The following is a 22,612-nucleotide window of genomic DNA, read 5'->3' as shown; positions in this document are numbered from 1 at the left end:
CAAGGTTGAGATTGAGTCTATCGGAAGCCGATTACAAAAGTGGCAAAATGACTTGGACAATATCTGACAAAGTGCTGCCAACAGGTGTCGAATGATGGTGGTGGAACTTACCTTATTTAGCACCGCTGTGGCCAATAGATCCTGATAGATTTTTGGCTCAAAATAATGCTCGGTCCGATGACGTTGCTTGAGGGCATTCAATTCGGATTGAGTGCGTGTATCCAAGCTAATTTCCGACACAGATGCAGATGCTCCGGTATTGAAGCCCAAGGCACTATTTCGCAGTGTTTCCGCAATGATAGTTTCAATGAGAGTGCGTAGACGTGTCTGTGAGCTGTCATCATTTTGTTCATTGTTGCCATTGATGTTGCAGGTGCTACCATTATTGTTGTTGTTGTGGTTACTATTACTATTATTATTATTATTATTACTATGACCATTCACAATGGCGGGCAAATCTGAAAGTAGAGTTAGTTGTTAGTTGTATTGGGCGGTAATCAAGAATATTGGCAAAAGAGCAAGTTAGCAAGTTAAATACACAATACAAATTCGAGGCAAATAATAATAATGGCAAAAAAAAGTGAAAAGTTTGCCAAAGAAAGTGTCAGAGTGTGAATGTAAGTGAATAAGTGAGTGTAAGTGTGTGTGTGTGTGTGTGTGTGTGTAAGTGAGTGAGTGGAAATATAAGTCATACCTAATTTCACCTCAATGACGTAGACGACGTAGAACACTATTACAGCTATAACGGCATACATGCCCGTTACAAGTCCCAAAGTAAAATCCATGCTTCATGCATATGAGTATATTTTTAGCTTTATATATTAAACATTCATATATATATAGATAGAGGTGTTTATTTGTTTGCCGTAATTGTCTATTCCATATACTATTTATTGACTATTATATATTTTTGTTTTATCTGCATGACGGGAAAATTATTTATTTTATTATCTCAAATAACTTGTTTTTAAACCTAAACCCTTTTTCGTAAGGGTTCAAAATACATAAATAATAATAATAATATGAGAAACTGAGACAGAGATGGAGGGAGAGAGCGGGGGAGTACACCTAATATCAATAGATAATTTAACATTGTTTACGCTTGACAGCCGCCACCCATCGATGAATTTGAATCTCTACTGAAGCCGAAAAACCGCTCCAGACATACAAAACTGAATATATACATAAATATGTATTTATTTTGAGACTATCTATTATTTTTTTTCCTTTTTTTTATTTTGACATGTTGTTAACTCTATTAACTTTTGCGGTAAATATTAAATGAATAGCCTAGCCGTCTTTTACCTACGGCTGGCTCTATGGTTATCTTTTGTAACCTTCAATGGCAGCCAGCCATAATGATATTTTTAGGAATTCTTTATCATATAATTCTGACACCTCACTGACATTTTCTACCTATCCATTGAGAAAGCCCGTTACTCATTCATTTTTCGGGGTGCAGAAAAGAACAAAATAAAAACTCAGGAATTTTGTGGCAAACATTTGCATATATCCATATGAATAGATTTGTTGTCAATAGGAAGAATCGTTGTAGATTTGTCATCAATGAGAATAGAGAGCCAGCCAGCCAGCCATTAGTGTCATGTCAGACCAGTTTCTGGCCGGACAAAAATAACAAACAACAAAAATCACTTATATTATACATATGTGTGGTTTAGCCACCCAAAGTTCATAGTTCAAATTCCATGAAATCACTTGCTTTTATTATTTTTTTCTTATTATAATTATCATTGACATTAAGCATGTCGTTATTTTAAGCGATTAGGCTTAAGTGCTTGATAGCTTTCATTTTGAGTTCTTATATCATCGAAATCGTTTTCAACGAAATGTATTCTCGTATTAGAAGTAAGCAATATCAGCATTAGTCGTGTTAAGGTCAACGATTAGACTAGCCAGCAAAGCAAAGGGAATTTGGCCGAGATAAACTCGTGTTGAAAGTTCATTTTGGCACATTGATTTTTTGTTGGTTTTCTGCTTTACAAAAAAGCCTTGCTGATCATTAATATCGATTAATGTCAATTAAACTGTTTGCCCTTTGGGCTTATAACTTAAATTTTTGGCCACAACACAACGGGTCAAGGTTAGTTTAATCATTTAATTAGCCATTTTCATACTCGTTTTTTTTTTGTTTGGTGTTTTTTTTTTTGACACTGTTATCTGGTAGACTCAAGATATATAAAAGATATACATTTATATATATATTTTTTGTGTACTTGATGTTCTTTTTACTTTATTTGCTGTTCTTTTAATATGTATATTATATTTTTATGTTATCAAAATCTATGTGAATGCTGTGCGAGTTTTTTTTGCTTTTTTTTAACGCTGATTACAAATCAGATTCCGTTTCTGTTTCGCCCCGTTTCGCTTGCGATCGCCGCACAACGCGTCCACCAACTGAAGCGGCTTTTTCGAGAGACAAGCGTCTAAAACGCTCTGCGATATTTGGCCCTGTATTGTGTGAGTGTGTGAGAGGTATTCGCTCACTCAATTGGCATATCGGTAACCAGCTCTACTGACTCCCTCTCGGCTCTCTTCTTTCTTTTGGGTCTTCTCGGTGTATATGATTTTTTTCTTTGGCTAACACCTAAATCATCTTGAACTTGATGTTGTTGGCTTTGGTAATTTACATAAATAAATTGCCTAGGATATTGTTTAAGAGCGTGACGTTGTCATTAAAGAAATCAATAACCATCTATGTTAAAATTTTACACCTTGTTTTTCACACATTGACAATTTAGTTGAGTGAGCAAATGCTTGTAGTTGTAGTTGCCGTATCACGGTGCGTATGATTAATGTTGACAATCTCACCTACCATCTGGATCTAGCTAAGGCCAACCTGTCGCTACATTGCTTAAATGCTTACAAAGTGGTTTTTTTTTTGTTATTAATCATTGTTGTTGGCCTGTTGTCGCACTGTTTTCGGCACTTCAATAACCGACAAGTCTTATCAGCGGGTTGCACCTTATCATTATCAGTTCCACAATGAGCCAGACCTTATCAGTGTATAGTGACCGCGATTTTACGCTCAAATTGAAAGTATTTATAAGTGTGTGTATCTTTAGGAGCGTAGCCGAAAAAAAAAAATCCTCAAGACCAGTAGTTTTTAATATGCCCCCATATATAGAACGTCCATGTCTAGTCTATATATAAATGTGTGTGTGTGTATGTTAGGATTGCTTTTTTTAATTGGGTCCTAATATTGATAAACAAATAATAAATTCAATGCTATGTCGCATCTTTTGATTCATTGACACAAATATTACGTATACGCCAAGGCTACTGCTACGACTAGACATAAAGTTAACGTGCATTACACAAGTATTAGCAACTAGTTAGATTACGCACAACTTTTATTTTACGCAACGTTCTAATCCTTTGCTTGGGCACTTACCTCCTCCTCGTCTTTTCAGTTGACGCACACATAAACCATTCTCCACATTGATAAGCAGGTTACTAAGTTTCGCATGATATTTATCGAAGAGATGCAAATCTATATTTGCATATGTGTATATATGTATGTGTGTGTGTGTGTGTGTGCGACGTTTAGTTAATGCATGAACATAAAAACGAAATTGGTAATTAAACAAACTTTTATGTTAGCTTTTAAGCTAACGCAAAAACCTTTTTTAACACAGCTTTTGCTTGAAGCTAGCAACAAAGTTGCTAAAAGATTTTAAAAAGTTGCCAGCAACATTCATAAAACAAATGTTGCCAAGTCTGATCTTTCTCTTCTAAATTTTGCTCAAGTTATTAATATTGAATTCTACTTACAATTTTCACTTTTCGATAGTTGCCCAACTTTAATTTTATCCAGATTGCCGCCCAACATTTCGGCAACAATCTCTTCAACATATTCCCTTATTTTGGCACGCTCTTCGATATTCATATGATTCCGAATGCCAATTTGACTGACACTCTCAAATTCTTTAAGAATATATATGTAGGTATCAGTTAAATTAAGCTGTCTTAAGTCTTTTAAACGGTTCGTGAACACTTACGGATTGTGCTTTCCACATCTTGGCCATCTTGACTGGGCTGAATGGGTATGTAAACCTCGCTACGTGCCCGCATCGGATAAACGAATTTGTGTTGATTGAAGGACATTTGCTCGGCCACCCAAGATGAAGTGTGGGCCAGCGATTCCTTTGAGTTGTGACACAATTGGCACTCCCATTGGCCATCCTTTGGATGCCAATCGGCGCACTTCAGGCCCCGACAAACAGACTTCTCACATGTGCGACATTTAACATAGCTGAAATGGCAAAAAAATCAAAAAGGAGTTAGCTCTTTTGCTTAAGGAAAAGGATTCATTTGAAGCTTACTTTTTGGCACTACTTGTATCCAAATCACTACAGCAGACATTACAAGTTGATTGCGATTCTTCAATCACTTCACTGTCATCCTTCTTTTTGGTTTTCTTATTTGAAATTTTGCTAGAAAATTAAGAAACAAAAAAGTGGATCAAATTTTTAAAACAGGTTTCTTGGAATATGCTAATATGAATTAGAGATATATAGAATGTAAACCACACTTTCTCTTCCATTGGATTACTCAGCAAATAATGAAACAAAATAAAAATTTATGTAGAAATTTTTGCAAGCATCAATAACTGTTTATTTTGTTCTTTTTTTTTAATTTTATGGCTATTTTTTTTCTCTTCAAGTTTATTCAACTTTAAGTAGAAGGCCAAAGTTTTCGTATTGTTTAATTTATCGAAGAACGTTCACTAATTAACTGGAAATAGAAGCTTCACAGTTGTTTTTTTTTAAATAGTTAATTATAGTATCTCCTTCCACTTCCACCATTCGCCCCCCATTTTGGTCTCTCTCTCTTCTCTCCTTCCCACTGTTCGTCATAGTCTTTAACTCTTTCTCAAAGCAATTGCATAAGTTGGGAAAAGGCGGAAGACAATTGAACAAAATGAAAACACAACCAAAACGGGTTTGTCAGCAAATTGAAAGAAAGAAAAGCCAAATAAGTAATAAAATTTCATTGTTTTGTTGTCACACTATAATAACCCGATTTATTTCATCTAAAAATAATTACAAATTTATAGGATATCTTATATCATATATGTATGTACATATATGTATGTACATATGTATCAGTTATTATCTAACTTATATTAAATGTACTTTATTGTGAGCACATTGAATGCCATTTTAATTAAGTCAGTCACTTGGGAATTTCTATAAATGCAAACAAAATTTGTTTGATAACTTAAAATGTTGCATATAGTACATAAAAAGGTGTGATTGTACGTGCATAAAGCTGATTATTTTTGTTTTAATTGAAAGCATTCTAAATTGTAGCAGTCAAAAGTTTAAAAATGTTTTTTTCATTCCCTTTTTGCTTCTCTTGTAGGTATGTATATACATCTTTTAGTTGTTTAAAGTTATTTAAAGTCTGTTTTTGCGACTCTGAGGCTTAAACATATTTTTCACACACATAAATTAATACACACATATATATGTATATATCTGTCCGACTGTTTAAAACGTGCCCAAAATATCAATTGTTATTATGAATTGCTTTTAAATTAATTTTACAAAACAAACAAACAAAAACAGAATATGTAAGCTTTTTGCACTTTCTATGCACACACGCACACACACACATAACAATTGTTTCAACCATAATTAAATTTCAGCTGTCTCTTAATGAATTTGTTATTGCTGTTGTTGTTGTTGCTGCTGCTGCTGCCTCTGATGAAATCTTCTCCGTCTTCTCGCCCAATATTCATAATTATTTGTTACATTTTCATAGTAAATATTATCCTCGCCATCGGCATCATCGTCGACATTGCCGGTCATGCCAAAGCCAATTGGTTGGCCATCTTCATCCAATTGCGGTCGAAAGAGATCATCACTGATGGTTAGCCTCAGTAGAACAACTTCCAATGCGCAGGCCATGAAGAGAAAGGCAAATACGGCACAGCTGATGGGCAAGCAAAGTAATTTCTCTACTTGACAAATTACCACGGGCCCAAATAACATTTTTCTGGTCAAGTTTTGTTTGGAATTATAGGAATAATTGATATTTATTTTCCTCGATCATTAGTTGTGGTTGCTGTTGCTCTGTATGATGACTACTCTCGTGTAGTTTGCTGTTGTTGTTTTTGTGTTGTAGCATGGCACATTTGTGTATTATTGAAACGAATTGAAATTGAAATTACGCGATTCTCTGGCACTGACAACTTTCTCGCACAAGGTTCGGGCTTGTTGTGTGCTAAACCTGGCGGTCAACAGCTGAGCAGAGAGTCTAACGTTTTCTCAGACACCCAACAGAGAGACAGAGAGAGAGAGAGAGAGAGCGAGAGAGCCAGCCAGCCGAGCATGCGCAGACAACTTGGCAGACCAGTTGATGACGTAAGATTTATAACGTAACGTAAGATGCATAAAACATTAGCGGAATCTTTGCCAGACAGAGTCTGATAGAGTTTTTTTTTGAATTCTACATATTTATGCCCTGGCGCCGACGCCGCCATCGCCACTCAATCTCGACATGACTGGCCAACTATTTCGACCTTTCAACTTCCCTGGCAAAAAAGAATTTGTCAAAACACTACCGCTTTAATGATCTTGCTACCTAGCTTTTTTCCTCCTTTTAAAGATCTGGTCAAGCAGGAACCTGTGGGCTGTCTTTATGACGCCAGCCAGCCATACATACATATACTCATACAAGCTTAGAGATATATGTATATAGACGATGTGTCTATAAACATAACTAAAGGCCTTTAGTGCAAAATTCCAAAGTACATACAGACATACAAATGTGAAATAAGATCATATACAATAACAACTTATTCTGCCAATTATATATACATATGTACATACATATTACACTTTTTCACACTCTGGGTGTAATTAGTCTAAAGTAGAAGTAGACTCAATTGAATAACAGTTTACAGTTGATTTTAAATGGGAGTTAAATGTTTCTTCAAGTGTATATATATATATATACCTTTGTATACATCTGTTTGATAATTTATTTTAATTTTTTGCAACATATATTTTGTTGTTAGAATGAAACTATGCAGGTTGTCAGATTGTCCGGTTGTCCGGTTGGGCTATTCATTAATTACCCAAATGCTAATTGTTCGAAGAAAACAAAAAAACATTCCGCAAACTTGTTTCCGAAAGCAAGCAAATATATAAATCTCAAAATATGCATAAATTTAAACGGTTTTATTTTGATTAATCAACATTAGACGGTTTTCACGATTTGTAGGATTTTGATGGCGCCACAAGATGAATAAGGAAATTAAACCGTATAAATAAATAAAGTTCAAATGCTAAAACATATTTACTGAAATTTTATAAAAAAAGTCTAAAGGTTATAAACACTTTTTTCGTGCTTATATAAATTGAAAACTATACGACTTGATTCAGCCCGAAAGCGAGCCATAAAATGCGCCTACAAGATAGGCAATACTTTTTTGCACTTGAAACTTGAAGCGGTGCGCCGCTGATTTTAGTTATCAATGGTTTCCATTGATTAATTCAAAGCTTGACTTTATATCACAACAATCGTTTGAACATTCCACTTACAAAATATAACAAATAAAATGTAAATTAGCTGACACAATTTTGTGTGCTCTACTTTCAAAGTTAGAAACTTCTTGTATGAGAGTTTGACAAGTTTTTGAAATTAAATATGAGAAGAAACTTGTAAAAAGTCAGAGGAGATATATCTAGAAGAGTGAAAACATCAGTTAGACCTAAAACAAATCAGATATGCTATAGAAAACATTAAAAAGCAAACATTTTATTGTTTTTTCCCTCTTGCTAAAATGTTTTACATTACGTATACGTAATTTTTCATATATGTCCAAAAAAGGATTGGAAAATATAGTTTCCGACTAACCAAACTTTGCATTTAAGCCGGCTCGAGGTCAATCTTCCAAAAGAAGGTTTCCGATAAACTATATTTAAATTTTAAAACCCCTAATGTAGTCAGTTTTTGAATATTTTAAAGAAAGAAATTTTTTTTAATAATATTTAAATTAAAATTTCAGTTTGCTTTAAACTTTGCAAAAAACAACATTATGTAGTAATATTTAAGCTAAGTACAAGTATCCCTAATGATAAACTCCAATAACACCCATTGTGCAATACATAGATCTTAAGATAAAGATAAGTTCTCAAAGTTCACAAAGAGAGAGATAATCTTGAACCACGAGATAAATCAAATAAAGAGATATTCTGTGAGTGACAATTGAAGTGAACAGACGTATTTAACTACCCATCTTAAAATTATTACATCTTTAAAATTTTCAGAAATTAGGAGGGACACCTTTGATACTAATAGAAATTTGAAAAAAATACATATTATTTTTTTAAATCTAATGATCAAAGTGCAATCAAAACTTAATGAAAACTTGAACCTAATCGCACCGCAAATTGCAAATTTCTCTACGAAAAAGTGAATAGTCTAATGTATATATATGATTTTGTTTTCATTTTTGCAGTTGTTGTTTTTGTTGTTGAATGAAATTGCTAATATATGTAGTAAGTGTCTATAATCCACATTCATGTCCACTTTCAACCGCAAGAAACATACTGGAGACATTTTTGTGGCTTTTCACTTGACTAGCAAATAAAACAAAAAGCAAACAAAATTTTGACATGAATATGAACCAGTTTTTGGTTTTGGTTTGTTGATTTTTTTTTTTTTTATTATATTTGTCAGTTCTCGTTAGCACTTTAAGCCTTATGGCCGACCGAGAAGCTAAGTGTATTTATGAAGACATTAACATTCGACTTTCCACAAAAAAAAAACCAACAAAACTAGAAAACTGGGAAAAACGGTCAAATGTTTTCCTTTTTCAATGATGTTTAGTTGCTGTTGCTGTTGTTGGTGTTGTTGTTGTTGTTGTTGATTGACAAACAAATGGCTAACAAGATGGAAAAAAGTCTGGCATATGCCAACTACTTTACATGGCAATCGTGACAATTGTCTTTGGCTAATTAAGTTTATATTGATGAAGGCAAACAAACAGTTGAGAGGGCAGAATTAGCCTAATTGTTATAGACACATTGGCGTGACACATTTGTTGTTGTTATTTTTTTTCGTTTTTTTTTTTGCTTTCCACTTTAAATAGCGTCGCATTTTGGTTATGGTGGCAATTTCCGTTTGTCATTGTATTTTGCCAATTCTTTTTGTTTAGTTCTGTGAGCCAAAAATGACAAACGAAGACAGTCAGTAAGTTGGTCTATAGACAATTAACTGTTTTATGTTGGTATTGTTATGAAATTTAACGGTACAATTATCGACAAATCGAACATATTTGAAATTGTTGGCATTTTTTGTTGTTGTTTTTTTTGGATATGGAGACATTACGCAAGCCGCAAGGCGCGTCAATTAAGGCGTAACCAAAGACAGCAACTGAATGTAAGTAGAAATGATTGACAGAAAGACGAGGGAGACAGAGAGAGAAAGAGGGAGAGGGAGAGTAAGTGTAAGGCGAACAATTATGTCAAATCACTTTTTATGCGATATTTAGTTTGTATTTTTTTTTGCACTTTGTCTGTGTGTTTTTCTTGTACTTTTCTACTTTTCATTTTCACACGCAAACGATGAACACGTAATCGTATAGAGAAATGAAGCTGCAACCCCAAAGTAAGTTTCCATTTCCATCTCCGTTTATCCATTTTGCTATCTCCCGCAGCTGCTGCTGCTGCTGTTGCACGTGCAACGTGAGCTTAATCAACCGGACTAAAACTCACGTACACATTTGCAATACGAGGGGACGTTTTTAAAGATTTCGAAATGATAGGCACTCACAAGACAAAACGTCTACTTATACTTTTTTGGGGATCAACTTTATTCGTATCAACCTAGTTTCATATTCTTTGAAATTGACCCTCGTTCATCATCGAACTTACTCACCCCATTAAATGCTGGGCACCACATTGCAGCAGGTAGACGCCACCAATGAGGCCAACTAGGCTAGTCAAACCGAGAACGAGGCTGCTGCCACTGCCAGCACGAGAAATTGGCAACTCCATCAGTTGAATGTAGGGAGGAAAGCGCATTAAACGCTTGCAGCACTGTGAAGTTGAGTTTGGCATTATGAATTTTGATGTGATTCGGGAATTCGCATAGCTTTAGTCTCCATTCAAGCGTACACACACACATAGAGACACACACGAAAATTTGGGAATTTCAATTTGAATTCCACCTCTGCAATTGGCAATGGCTAACTAAGTAACTGAATATTGAACAGAATTATAGCCATGCCAATCAATTGTTAGTTGGCTTCCACTTTATCAGCAATGAGTTTTTCTATGGATTATCAGTTAACAATGAATTGGCTTACGTTTTACTATTTTCAAGTTTAATTCATACTTTGCCCCCGTTAAACTTTTCTTATCTAAAATTCTTGGACAAGAAGTTTATTAATAATATTATTTATCTATAGTTTGTGATTTTTACTAGAAAAGGGGAATGTAAAAGCACGCAACAGTTTTCCATTGAGTTGTGGTCTATTTATAGTAAAATCTAAACACATATTTACTGAGATTTCTTCTGAAATATTTTAAAGAAACTCAATTCCTTCTTTAGAACCTTCCTGATTTCTATAGACCCTCTTCTATGATTTCTAGAATGCACTTTGTATGTAAAATTAAAGCTCTTATTGTTTATCTTAAAACGTTTAATACACTTCACTGGAAAAAGAAATACTCATGGCCTTACCTTATCTGGCCATTATCAACTAATTTGTTAACATTTTCTGTTCTTAGCTTTAGCAATTTAATCACTTTGGTTTCTTTATGTTTAATGCGATTAAAACAAAAATTTTGTTTTGCCTGCAGTTTGCTGTTGTTATCAAACAAAACTTTGATTATTATTTTCCTGTACCGACTTTTGATTAGAGAGAAAAAAAAGAGAAGAACAACAAAAAAGAAAGAATAATCCAATTTTTTTCTTTGTGGAGAGTTGCATAAGTAGAATTCAAATTGATGTATTTTGTGTAGTGGCTTTTTGTGTGGCTTGAATGTAAAAACTGATTGAAATTCACTTCGGTTGACATTGTTTTCAGGTTAATTATTATTGCCTGTTTTTTTTTTGTTTTGTTTGTATTTAGTGCACAATTGTTTTAAAATAATATATGTATTTATTTCAGACTTGTTTGCTGTTTTTGTTATTGATTTCACGTTTTATGTCTAAATGAACTTCACTGGGGAAACCGCCAATCAATAATTACCAAAAAGTGAAGATTTTTTTTCGCTTCTCTTTTTCTTTTTTTTTTGCGTAATTATGTTTTTTAATTTACACCGATTATTGATAATTATTAATCACTTTGGGGGGATTGTTTCATTGAGCGGTGGGGAATAAGACAAAACAAAATGTTTGATAATTAAAAGAGTGGAAGGGGGAAGAAATGAAATAAAATTAAAACAATGCCCGAAAGACACACATTTGTATGTATATATATATATGTATATATATGGGTATATATCACGTACACAAACTGATTAAGATCACGTGGCTGGCAAGAGTAGTAAAACCAAAACAAAAAAAGGCCACGAATTTGGGTCTACACTTCTCTTGCTATTCACATCGAGCCTTCAGGGCAGATCGCTCGAGTGAATTAACTTGGTGAACGATCTTAGCCAAGTTAACGAATGGAGCTGAAGATTGTAACTGGGACTGCTGCCATAGCTGCGATAGCAGGGGTCTCTCTGCATCTGACTTTGTTTGAGTTATATTATATCATATATAGTATTATATTTGGGCTTTGTTTAGTTGATATACATGTACATACAAGGTATATAAGTCAGTCGGTTGGTCGGTGGGTCGGCTGGGTATTTATTTGTTTATTTTGTTTGTCCATTCCGATTCAGATATTCGCCTGTGATAGTGATAAGATACTCCGTCATCGTCGCCGAGCCACTCGGCTCGTCTCCAATTTCCACTTGCACACAATGATACAATAAATAAATATAGTATAATAATACAAACGAAATTTCACAGATAAGTGTAAAGACAATTTTCGAGGTTATATCATATAATCAAAAGTATATACTCTTAATTTAATACACTTCCAAAGAGGGGCATATTCGTTTCTGTTTGTAGTTGAAGAAGCCAACTTAATTTATTCCTGATTAATCACTTTTGAGATTGTATTTAAAATATATCTTAAGCTTGGTTAGTGTGTAGAAAATTTTTCATTAATTTGGTTTTATTTAGTGCTAAGAAAAATATTATTTTAATAGCCCTTTATAATTTTGATCTCTTTTTTTGTTATTTTGTTTATTTGATTATCTATTGTTAGCGGAGTTTGTATTTTTTTCTCGAATTTTGTTGTTTTTTTAGGGTTTTTTTTTGTGTGCGTTGCTTGCGAGTAACCAAATTGGAACTGGCCAACAATTGTCACGGGCCAAAGCCGCATTGCAACGGGCTAAAAGAGAGCAAGAGAGACATAACAAGCGCAAAAATTTAAATCCCCTCAGATAAAAGCAAATACCTGCGACTAGTTATGCCCCTCATGGGGCAAAACCCTGACTCATTCCATTTTCACCTCTTTTTTTTTGGGTGGAATGCAAAACTACATGACCCTCTATATACGTCATGCATCGTTCTGCCTGACTTTGGGTGAAAATTGAAAATCGATTGACCCTGCCATTGGCCATGCCGCCAAGTTGAGTACTTATATACAGACTTACAAATATATATCCCTATGTTTGTTTGTCAGGCAATTAATTGCCATTAATCATATTAATTATGAAATTGGCGATAAGATAGGCGGTTCGATTTGCCTTGTATGTATATAGAGAATTGATATGAAATTTGCCCAGGGGTAACTCTCTCTCTCTCTCTTCCTCTCTCTTTGTTACTATTTTGCTGATTAACCCAAATGGAAATTCATCATTGCCAAATTGTGTGTAGGAATGCGACCATTGAACAATTTCCATTATTACATCTACATTTGTATATATGTACATACTTAAAGCCCTTTACACTAAAGAGCATTCCAATCCAATTATTGTATAAACAAATTATTCTTACAGAGAGAGAATCAACCGCAACCTCAAGACGCCCTCACCCGAATGGAGAGCTGAAGGAGTGCTACTGGTGATGGATGCTACCGTCGACATCCATCAAGTGCAACAACATCCGCTTTGGAGCTTAGATTAAAGAACTCACCTCAATCTGTCGCGTAGCAGCTGGTAGGCTGCCTCATCTCGCCGCAGCACTTGCAGAATGCGTTGGCATTGCTCGAGACGTTGCTGTAGCTTCAAACTGGGAGAGTCCACATCCAATCCTACAGCAATGCCGCTATCCACACTGCTGTTCAGTTGATTCAATTGCTGCGGCTGCTGCTCCCCGGCAGGACTGCTTGCCACTTCGGGGCTGCCACTGCCAATTGAATCATTGGGGTTGGCCATTTTTCAGAGAATGAATCAATAAATGAATCTTTGATGGGATGCCGCGAAGGCGTCCTCACACCGTTTCAATTGTCGAGCACATGCAACACTTCTTGGGTTCGTTATTCGTTTACACTTTTTCGTTGTTGTTGTTGTTGTTGGTGTTGGTTTATGTTCGTTATTTTGTTTTCATTCACTTCTTTATTTTTCATTTCGCATTCGCATAAAACGCGTTAATTACTATACCCCACGGTGGCTGCCATTGTTTTGCTTATGCCGAGAAAAATTGTTGCCTTTTGCCTGTTGTCGTTTGCCTCAGCTTTTTCCTTATCTCCAGTATCAAAAGAGAGTGGCTGGCGAATGCCTACAGAAAAATTATATACAAATTTTTTCAGGTGCGAATGTAGGTGAGGTTTCCACAAAAACAAAAAAAAACAAAAAGACGAAATTAATTTCAGAATTTTCGGGGTTTGTTTTATGAGCCAAAAACATACACACACGTAAAATAAATAAATGTCGCAACAGCAGATAAGACCCAGTCCCAACCAGCCCCTGTCCCCCTCTAATACAAAACGATGCAGATGATGATGAAGAGATGTTCTCTTAGAATTACAAATTGTCATCTACATATATATATCTGTGCGTTGGTCTCGAAAACAAGAGTATGGAAATGATGTCGATTGTCATTTTGCTGCACCCAGCAATATTATAGAAATATGAAAGATGCATTTACCGAAACACTGCACGCCCAAATATGTAAATTACCAGCTATAGCTCTAGCTCCAGCTACAACTCGTTGCTCAAAGTTGTGGAAAGGCACGTAGACATCGGACTCAGATGCAGATACATATACATTCATTCAGTGGCGCACTTAAGGAGGGATAGACTATATCACTGAAATGATAACCCTATCGATTTTGTAAGTTATATCTCGTAGCTAAATATTGGAATTCACATAAGATAGTCAAACATAATTCGCCATTCTTTTATATTTCTATATATAATTAAGTTCTCAAGCTACATTAATTGCATTTTTAGTGCCCTAATGAATTATTTAATGTTTTATTTAGAAAATATTTGTTTGTCTCCATACATTGCATTTTTGTATTCTTTTCCTGTCTAGCATATTAATAAAAAGTTCATTCTTTCTTCTTAAAATATGAAGAAGAATACAATTTGTACAGCAATTGTCCGTGAACGAGCAATAATTACATAGTAAATAGTTTTTCTTTTTTATTCTATTTAAAACTGTTATTGAACTATTAAACAAAATGATTGTAAATTAATAAAATTTAAGTGGAAGTAACAAAACAACAAGATATTGTTAAGCAGTTGAAAATTCTTGCCAATTTCTTATCAAATACTTTAAAAATCTAAGTAAGGGATTAAATTCTAAGTAGAAAAGTCTAAAAACATGTTTTTTTTACCGCTATTAGAATTAATTTTTTAATCTTTTTCTAATATGATAGTCGAACGCTTTTAGAGACTAAGAGTAACAAACCAAAGAATGCCTTTAAGACTCATTTTTCTTGTGTTGAAAAAGAAAAGGTAAAATAATGTAATTAAATTCAAAATAGTTATTCCATAAATATAATGATATTTAAAGTAATCGTTGAAAAACATCACTATTTTTATATAAGAAATAACTTTATTAATAAGAAGCCTAACTATATTGACTGTTTGGAATGATTTCAACTAAAACTAAAACTAAACAAATGCAAAAATAAATATTTTTCAAATTTTTAATGCTGACTAATAATAAATAAAAAACTGGAAACTTTCTTTACTTCCTAAAACAAAATGAATGCTAAAAAGTAAAATTGGGAGATTCTTTTTAAACCAAATCCTAAAAAGAGAGAAATTTTTTAAACGTATACCTTGTAATTCCAGTAATAGGTATGTGTACTGATATACCCTGTGACAAACCTTACTATATAAAGATGATACAGACTTTAGATGATGAGACATTATCAGTGTAACTAAATGGACTAAATGTAAATGCCTTATTTTTTAGATTAGATGAAGCAAAATCTTCCATGTAAATGGAAACTAGTATAATCCTATTCCAAACAGAAACACATCATCTTCTAAACTCATCTGACGCAATGCAGTCTTGGTAGTTAGGCGACCCCTTCTATCTATCACACTATAGAATCATTGTCACGCCACTGGCTTAACATTTGTGGTGTTGCATTTATATCGATTGGCAAGCCCTCGGAAACATCAGCAACATCAACCAATTAACCCATTTTATGGCATTTAATGGGCATCTAAAAGAGAAAATACTTTCAGTTTTCTTATATCGGATATCTTTTTTTTTCGGGATTGTCTAAGGTTCATCAAATCAAATTTAGTTTTTTCTACACACACATACACACACACACAGTTAAATTTTTCAATGCTGTATTCGCATTAGCATAAAAATTCAGTTGGGTTTTTTATTTTTTGTTTGGTATGTGTAATGGGTTAAGTGGCTCTTAGTTATCCATCATCGAGTTTGAAGTTGCTTTCTCAAGCCGCCCAGCCCCCCAGTTCTCCTCTCGCCCGTCCACTCTGTTTTGCTCATTCTCCATGTACCCATGTGCCCATTTTACTGAATCCCCCGCAGGGCAGGAGGCCATCAATATTTGCAAAATCCCACAAAGATGAGATGCTTGAAAAGGTTTTTTTGGGAAAAGAGAAATTCTAAGCTTAAAGGCTGAGACCAAGTTGCAGATTTAGATATGGTCATACATATGTACATCTATATAGATGAGTGTGTGAGTGTGAGGTATGTGTGTTTGACTGGCCAAGCATTAAAAAAATACAAAAAAACAAGCAAGAAAACAAGATGATTACGATTTTGTTGTATCGCATTTCCAGTTGTCGTCGTCCGTCGACTGTCGTCGTCAACAACTGACAGCGGACGCACTTGTTGATTGTTTGAACGTTTGTCTATTTGCCGCTTGTCTCTGTTGCTGTTCATTGTTGTTCATCGTTGTCCGATGTTAAGCTAAAACTGTTCACTTGTCTTTGGCCATGCTCTTTAGGCCAACAATGGAAATTTCTAGCCAAGTGAAAACGCCATTAATGTTTGAAACGTTTGCTTCTTCTTTTTGTCCATTTCTTGAATGGAAAAGATTTGTATTTTTTTTTTGGTTATTATTCTTTCATTTTCAGTTTTTCGTGGCAATGATATGCATTTTTAGTTTTGTGAAGCATAATTAAAAATGCATTTTTAACAACACAAATTGCAACAGACTGCCGCCGGAGCTGGACAAATGGCGCTTCCCCCCCCACTGCGGTGAATTTCAAACATTTTGCATATCATTTTCATAAATGAAATAATGCCGGAGATTTAAAATGGTAATGGACTTGGGCGGGGGGGCTTTAAGTTGTGTTTGTGAAGGTAGAGATTTTTGGTTAACAATATAAAATTGATTTCAAATCCAAATGCATTGCTCAATGCTGGAAAACAAAAGCAAAAAAAAAAAATACAAAAAATGTTCACACAATTGTTGCTCATTGCATGCCGTGTTGCTGCTGTGATGGCAACGGAATTAAGTCGTTACTACTACTACTGTAAGTAAACTAATTTTATAATTAATTAAACAATGACAGCAATTTGCAATGCAATTGGGTCACTAACAAAATGGGTCAACCTCATCATAGCAAAAACAGAACAGCACAAGAGAACGATCCAAACTTAAGTCCCTATCATCTTGTAAGTTAAAATATATAAACTGCAAAATAATCTTGCTACTTATTCTCCACTATTTTTCCATAAACAGTGAAACCTCGATATAACGAACTTCGTTATAACGAAAAACCCAATATAACGAATTTTTTGTTAAGTCCCTTGAAAAAACCTCGTTTTTACGAAGTTTTTCATACAAAAAAACACTATAGGTATAACGAATTTTATTTACTGTTAATAGTTCTGGCACTGAGAAAAGAAAATTGTTGGTAATCGGAAAATCGACTAATCCAAGATGCTTTAAAAATATTAAAAGTTTACCAGTGGACTACACCGCAAACAAGAAAGCTTGGATGACTACAGACATATGGTTGGATTACTTGGAAAAATTTGATAAAGAGATGACTAAAGCCAACCGTAAAATTTTATTGCTCGTTGATAACTGCATGGCGCATAAAAATCCTACTTCGCTTAAATCCATTAAATTACAATTTCTGCCGCCAAACGCAACATCGAAACTACAACCTCTAGATCTGGGAATAATTAAAAATTTTAAGCATTTCTATCGCAAAGAGGTGGTCAAAATTTTTATCAATGACATGGAAGAGGGGCGCAAGAGCAATATTAACGTTTTGCAAGGTATCAGAATGGCCCATAAAGCATGGGAAAGCGTAAAACAATCAACGATTGTCAACTGTTTTGCGACATGTGGCTTTGTCGACAGTCCAAATATTACGGCTACAAACGATTGTATTCAAGACAGTGAAGAATGGCTTGTCATTAAAAACCATTTTAATTTGGATGAACATTTTGACGATTTTGTTACCTTCGATGACAACGTTAGTGCTTCGGGGCCTTTAACTGATGATGACATTGTTGGTAGTTTTGCGAAGACAGTCGATGTTGTCGAGGAGGAAGAAGAGGAGGAAGAAGAGCTAGAAACGGTTATCACCGCAAAAGAAGCTAAGCAAATGGTTGAAAAACTACAAACTTTTCTTGAGGCACAAGAAGCTACACCCCAGACTACTTTTGATGGCTTAGCATCTGTTGCACAAACTATAGATGGCTGTATTCAAAACTTGCGCAAACAAACTAAAATAACCAATTACTTTAATAAAGTCTAATAAAAAAAAAATGTTTATTTTTTGTATATTTACCCCCTTTCAGTGCAATTTAGCATTATTTTGGTGGAAACAATGTTTATAACGAATTTTTTTTCAGATTTCTTTAAATTTCGTTATACTAAGGTTTTACATTTCAGTACCTATAGCGAATCAATAGATATAACGAACAATTTTGCGATCCCCCTCAGATTCGTTATATCGAGGTTTCACTGTATGTATATTTCGCTTAGAGGTATCATAGTTGGATTTTTTTGTGGTGGAATGTGGTCTTAAGGGTAAACTATTAATTACTCGGAGGCTGCCTCGGTGATGTATCAATTTTAACTTTTAACTCTTACTAACGGTTTCACACACTCTTTGCCAGCTTTTTTTTCTTTAAACTTTTTTTAATTGCCATCGTAATGGTGGCCCGCAGGGCGATTCATTGGGAAATTATACGTATATATATATATGCTTGTATCGGTTAAAGCCTGGGCCAAGATGAGGTTTCTGTTTTTCCAAACAGTGTCTCGAAGCTGCTTAAGTTGCTGCTGGCTGCCTGGACAAATGAACGGAAGTTGGTAATGTAAACGTCAGTCAGTTAGTCAGACTCCCTCTTCCTCTTACTCCCCAATCTCCTTCTCTATTACCTGCCCTCCCTCTCCCACTCTCTGTTTAATAACTGTTAACCAATGCTGGTTCGATTGGTTTTGGTTTTGGTTTCGGTTGCTTTTCTTGCCATTGTTGTTGTTGTTGTTGCTTATTTTTCTGTTTACGGGTGAAATGTTAGTTTTTGGTATTATATTTTTCTTTTTTCGTTTGTTTGTTAATTGTTTTGTAAATGTAAAAGTTGTTTTGGTAGTAAAGAAAAAAATTGAATAATTTCCAATCAAAACCCAGACGAAAAATGCAGACACTTTATTTTTTTATTTTATTATTTTCAATTCACTTCCGTTCATTTCCGTGTGAGACCAATTCCCATGGATTGGAATTCTACGTAATTAAAATGAGAATTATACTTTTAATTTATCACTCCTTCAATGCTTTGGCGAGATGTCATGGTCATAGCTGACATTGACACCTGTCTGTCTGACTGTCCACCTGTCGCTATTTGGAATCACCCCTGGCCCCGCATGCTGACATTTTTTGTTTTTCGTGTTTTTGTTTTTACTTCTCTGCTCATAATATCGCACGCTCCAGTGACCCACTAGGAGTGCAGTGCAGGGCGATCACAACAAACACACACAAACACACACACAGAAATCACTTTGATGGCCAACCCTTTTGAAGGTTCAATTTTTTGTTGTTTTTGGTTTTTGTTTTTATTTTATCACAATTTGCGCTTGAACGATTTCGACTTCGAATTCGGCATTCAATTTTGATAAACAACAACATTTGATTCTAGTCTAGTCTAGTCCCGTTGTTTTTCATTACATTTTTCTTCTTTTCTGTCACCGTTTCTCCGTTTCTGGCTATGCACAAGCTCTGAGTTGAATTGCGACTGAGCGAAAGAGTCGAAAACCTGAGCCAAGCTTTGCTTTGCCCAACGAAGTTGTTGTTTGGCGCTCACTTTGCTCTCCCTATCTGTGGCTTCTCTCGCTCTCTCGAAACAGCTGCGATCAAACAATGTTTGCGATTAGCGGCAAATATTTTGAGTTCTCTTGCAAGGGTGATAAAACAAGTTCTAAATAGTGGCAGATGTGACCAAAAAGAGAGAGAGAAAGACAGAGAGAGAGAAAGAGCGTGACCAGATGGATTTTGCAATTTCAAGTTCAGGTATGCTTCCTTTTCTAGGTTCCAAATAACAGAACTTTAAATTCTTGTTTGAAATGCATTCTCATACACACGCGCGCACACACAGACATACACAAACACATTAAGTACATTTCTTCTTCTTGTTTTAGCTCAAACCCATTGACGGAAGATACTGAAGACGTTGGATATGTGAATATGTGTGCATAAAAGGAAGCAACGGCACATGGCAGAGACATATAGTTAGATTAGAAGAAAGAGTGAGAGAGTAAAAGAGACAAACTGATAGACGTTCAGAGAAAAGTCGTACTTGCAGATTTGGTTACACAAGTTCAGTTAAAGAGAAGCCTCGCGAATGTACACAAGCAGACCCAAACTGATTGAATTTTTCATTGAAATCTTAATACACTTTCAAAAAGGGGAAGAAGTCTATACAATCAATTGATATCTTCAAAAGGCAGCAGGAGAAAAAGTGATGTACTAAATTCGTTTGGTCACCATGTCGCATACTTAATGCACACTTTTTGGCAAATTAAATGTACCCCTTCTGGGTAAAAGAGTAGTGAAAATAACAGACAATAGCCAATGTGCTATTAATATGAACTCGTGCCGGCCAAGTGAGTCGCAAATGCCCTACACTCAAAGAGCTGTCGCTGTCTAGAGCTTGTTTTTATGTTTCGTCTCTTCTTCTTCATTTAACCCCTTTCCGATCTCAGTACCCTACAGTTACTGCTGCTGCTGCCAGGGAATAGGAAGCGTTTAATTACCTACAAAAGCCATTTAATACCTATGCCGAGTAACACGGTAAGGGGATGGGTGGGCGGGGTGTGGCGGGTAACGGAAACCAGCTTTGTCAGAGTTTACGATACCTTTTACCTTCTCCTCTCTCTTTCTCTCACTACCTCTCTGTTTTCTTCTTTCTCTGTCTCTTTTGAATTTTTTATGTGCTTACTCTGTACGTCTTCCAACTTTGGACAACAGTTTGCAGCTCATTGCACCTGACACCAACTAACCAAGTCAGTTGACCAAAACAAAAAACGGCTAATGAAATGGCTTATCATATTATAACTTATAATCAATATCATCTGAATTCCAGTGATCCCAAGGTTATTGAGATAAACGGTAAGAATTGGTTAAAAGCATATTTTGAAAATATACCTATATAAATATATAACGTTAATTTCTTGTTAACTGTTGTGTTTATTTATAACATTCTTTTGGAATCATCCACATTGCATTTTATCATGACCAGCAACAAGTGGAATTCGCTAACGTTTTGTTTGGGAAGCCTTAGTTATAATTTTTGCGCAGTACACACCCTGTGGCTGCGCTATTGACATATATACTGCATACTTTTAGGCTTAACTTTTGGTAGACATTCAAATTTCAGCGTAATTGTCTAGAAACTTTGAATATTTATTAATTAAAAATGACTTCTTATCAATGGCTTGGCTTATCGTATCTTTACTTTTGTATTTATTTTTAAATCTTTCGGCTTGTTTGTACCTGCGCAGAGAGTTTTCTATGGGGCAGAGAGAATGCGAGAGAGTTCAGCTTCCACAGCATCCAAGGAATCCAAACAGCTGTTGTGGATGCCAATGAGCACTTTGGTTTTTAGCTATAAAAGGGCCCATGGCAATAGGTTTTACAGTAGTCCTGTTCACCGAATTCCACAGAATTGTTTGCAAAGCAAAGCAAAAAGTAAAAGAATAAGGAAAACGCAGACGGAATAAAAGTTGCAATATTCTGCTGCAGTCCGAGAGTCCTATATTTAAAGTGTGTGTGTGCGTGTGTGTGCATTTTCCTTCACTTTTAATAAACACACTTGTGTGTTAAGTTAAAGTTTACGCTGACGAGTGAGTGTGAAAGAGTGTTGTTGTTGTTGTTGTTGTCATACTAAACAATAAGTCTAGCTACCTTTTGTCTCTTTCACTCTCACTCTCTCTCTCTCTTTCTCTTTCTTCTTGTTAGTTTTAGTTGCCTTCTTCCTAACGCTTTTGTTTCCCTACTGACTGCCAGCAACATTTTAGCGCGCTTTTCTGCTGAGGCACAAAGCGTCCTCCTGGCCGACTCATTTCAATTAAATGAGGTAAGTGGTGAGTGCTGCGTGAGTGAGCTGCAACTGGGTTTCTGCCTGGGTGTGTGTGTGTGGCGCCACTCATTTTCAATGCAATTAATTTACAATTGGCGAATAAAAAATGATGTTGGAAGAAAGGAAAGAAAAGAAACAAAAACCCATAGTCCTGTTGATCTTGAAGTGCTGTGGCATAAAAAACCAGAAACTAAAATCCATAAATTGATTTTTCCGCCTGCAGTTTTTGTCCATGCTTGTGTATAGGCACAACAAAAAATAAGATGAACCGGAATCCAGGTGTCGCTTAAATACATAAGCAAAAGCCAAGAACCCTAAAATGGAAGCAAAGCTAGACAATTGCAAAAACACAGACGGAGGGGGGTCGACTTGTGCCTTGCCCTGCCTCGATTTCGACTGGCATCCTTTTAGCTTTCCTCCCTTTAGCAGCTGCCACAAAATCGAAAGCTTGTGCCACTGAGTGTGGCACACACAAAAACACACACACACACACAGACAAATGTCTGGCTTGCCTCGGAGTGTTGTTTCTGTGTCTCTGTGTCTGTGTGGCGTTGAGTTTTGTGACGTAATGTGTGAAGGTTTTTGAACTGAAGTA

At 35.3% G+C, this 22,612-nt stretch overlaps 2 protein-coding genes across 12 annotated transcripts in view; both read right to left on the bottom strand.

Moving 5' to 3' along the window:
* LOC6637876 (calphotin) overlaps nucleotides 1-19,673 on the bottom strand; it is a 35,609-nt gene extending 15,936 nt beyond the window's left edge. For 4 of the 11 annotated variants that reach the window (XM_023175141.2, XM_023175173.2, XM_023175183.2 and 1 more), the window contains exons 1-2: nucleotides 695-800; nucleotides 112-458 (exon numbers count right to left, since the gene is read on the bottom strand). In XM_023175141.2, the coding sequence (XP_023030909.1) occupies nucleotides 112-458; nucleotides 695-785 (438 nt within the window). In that variant the 5' untranslated portion in view covers nucleotides 786-800. Of the gene's footprint in view, nucleotides 1-111; nucleotides 459-694; nucleotides 801-3,412; nucleotides 3,512-3,792; nucleotides 3,946-4,019; nucleotides 4,274-4,343; nucleotides 4,455-9,912; nucleotides 10,074-11,492; nucleotides 11,963-13,173; nucleotides 13,759-19,607 lie in introns of those variants that run through there. The other 7 variants (XM_023175149.2, XM_023175164.2, XM_023175155.2 and 4 more) reach the window with 6 other exon arrangements.
* Nucleotides 5,461-6,225, bottom strand: LOC26530295. The gene has a single exon (XM_015179377.3). It carries the CDS (start codon nucleotides 6,015-6,017, stop codon nucleotides 5,691-5,693), a length of 327 nt encoding a protein of 108 aa, XP_015034863.1. The 5' UTR covers nucleotides 6,018-6,225; the 3' UTR covers nucleotides 5,461-5,690.
* Nucleotides 19,674-22,612: the final 2,939 nt, after the last annotated feature.

The sequence above is a fragment of the Drosophila willistoni genome, assembly GCF_018902025.1.
Source record: "Drosophila willistoni isolate 14030-0811.24 chromosome 2L unlocalized genomic scaffold, UCI_dwil_1.1 Seg72.1, whole genome shotgun sequence".
Taxonomy (NCBI): domain Eukaryota; kingdom Metazoa; phylum Arthropoda; class Insecta; order Diptera; family Drosophilidae; genus Drosophila; species Drosophila willistoni.
Note: the sequence above shows the minus strand (reverse complement) of the source record. Positions and strands in the feature narration are given on the sequence as shown.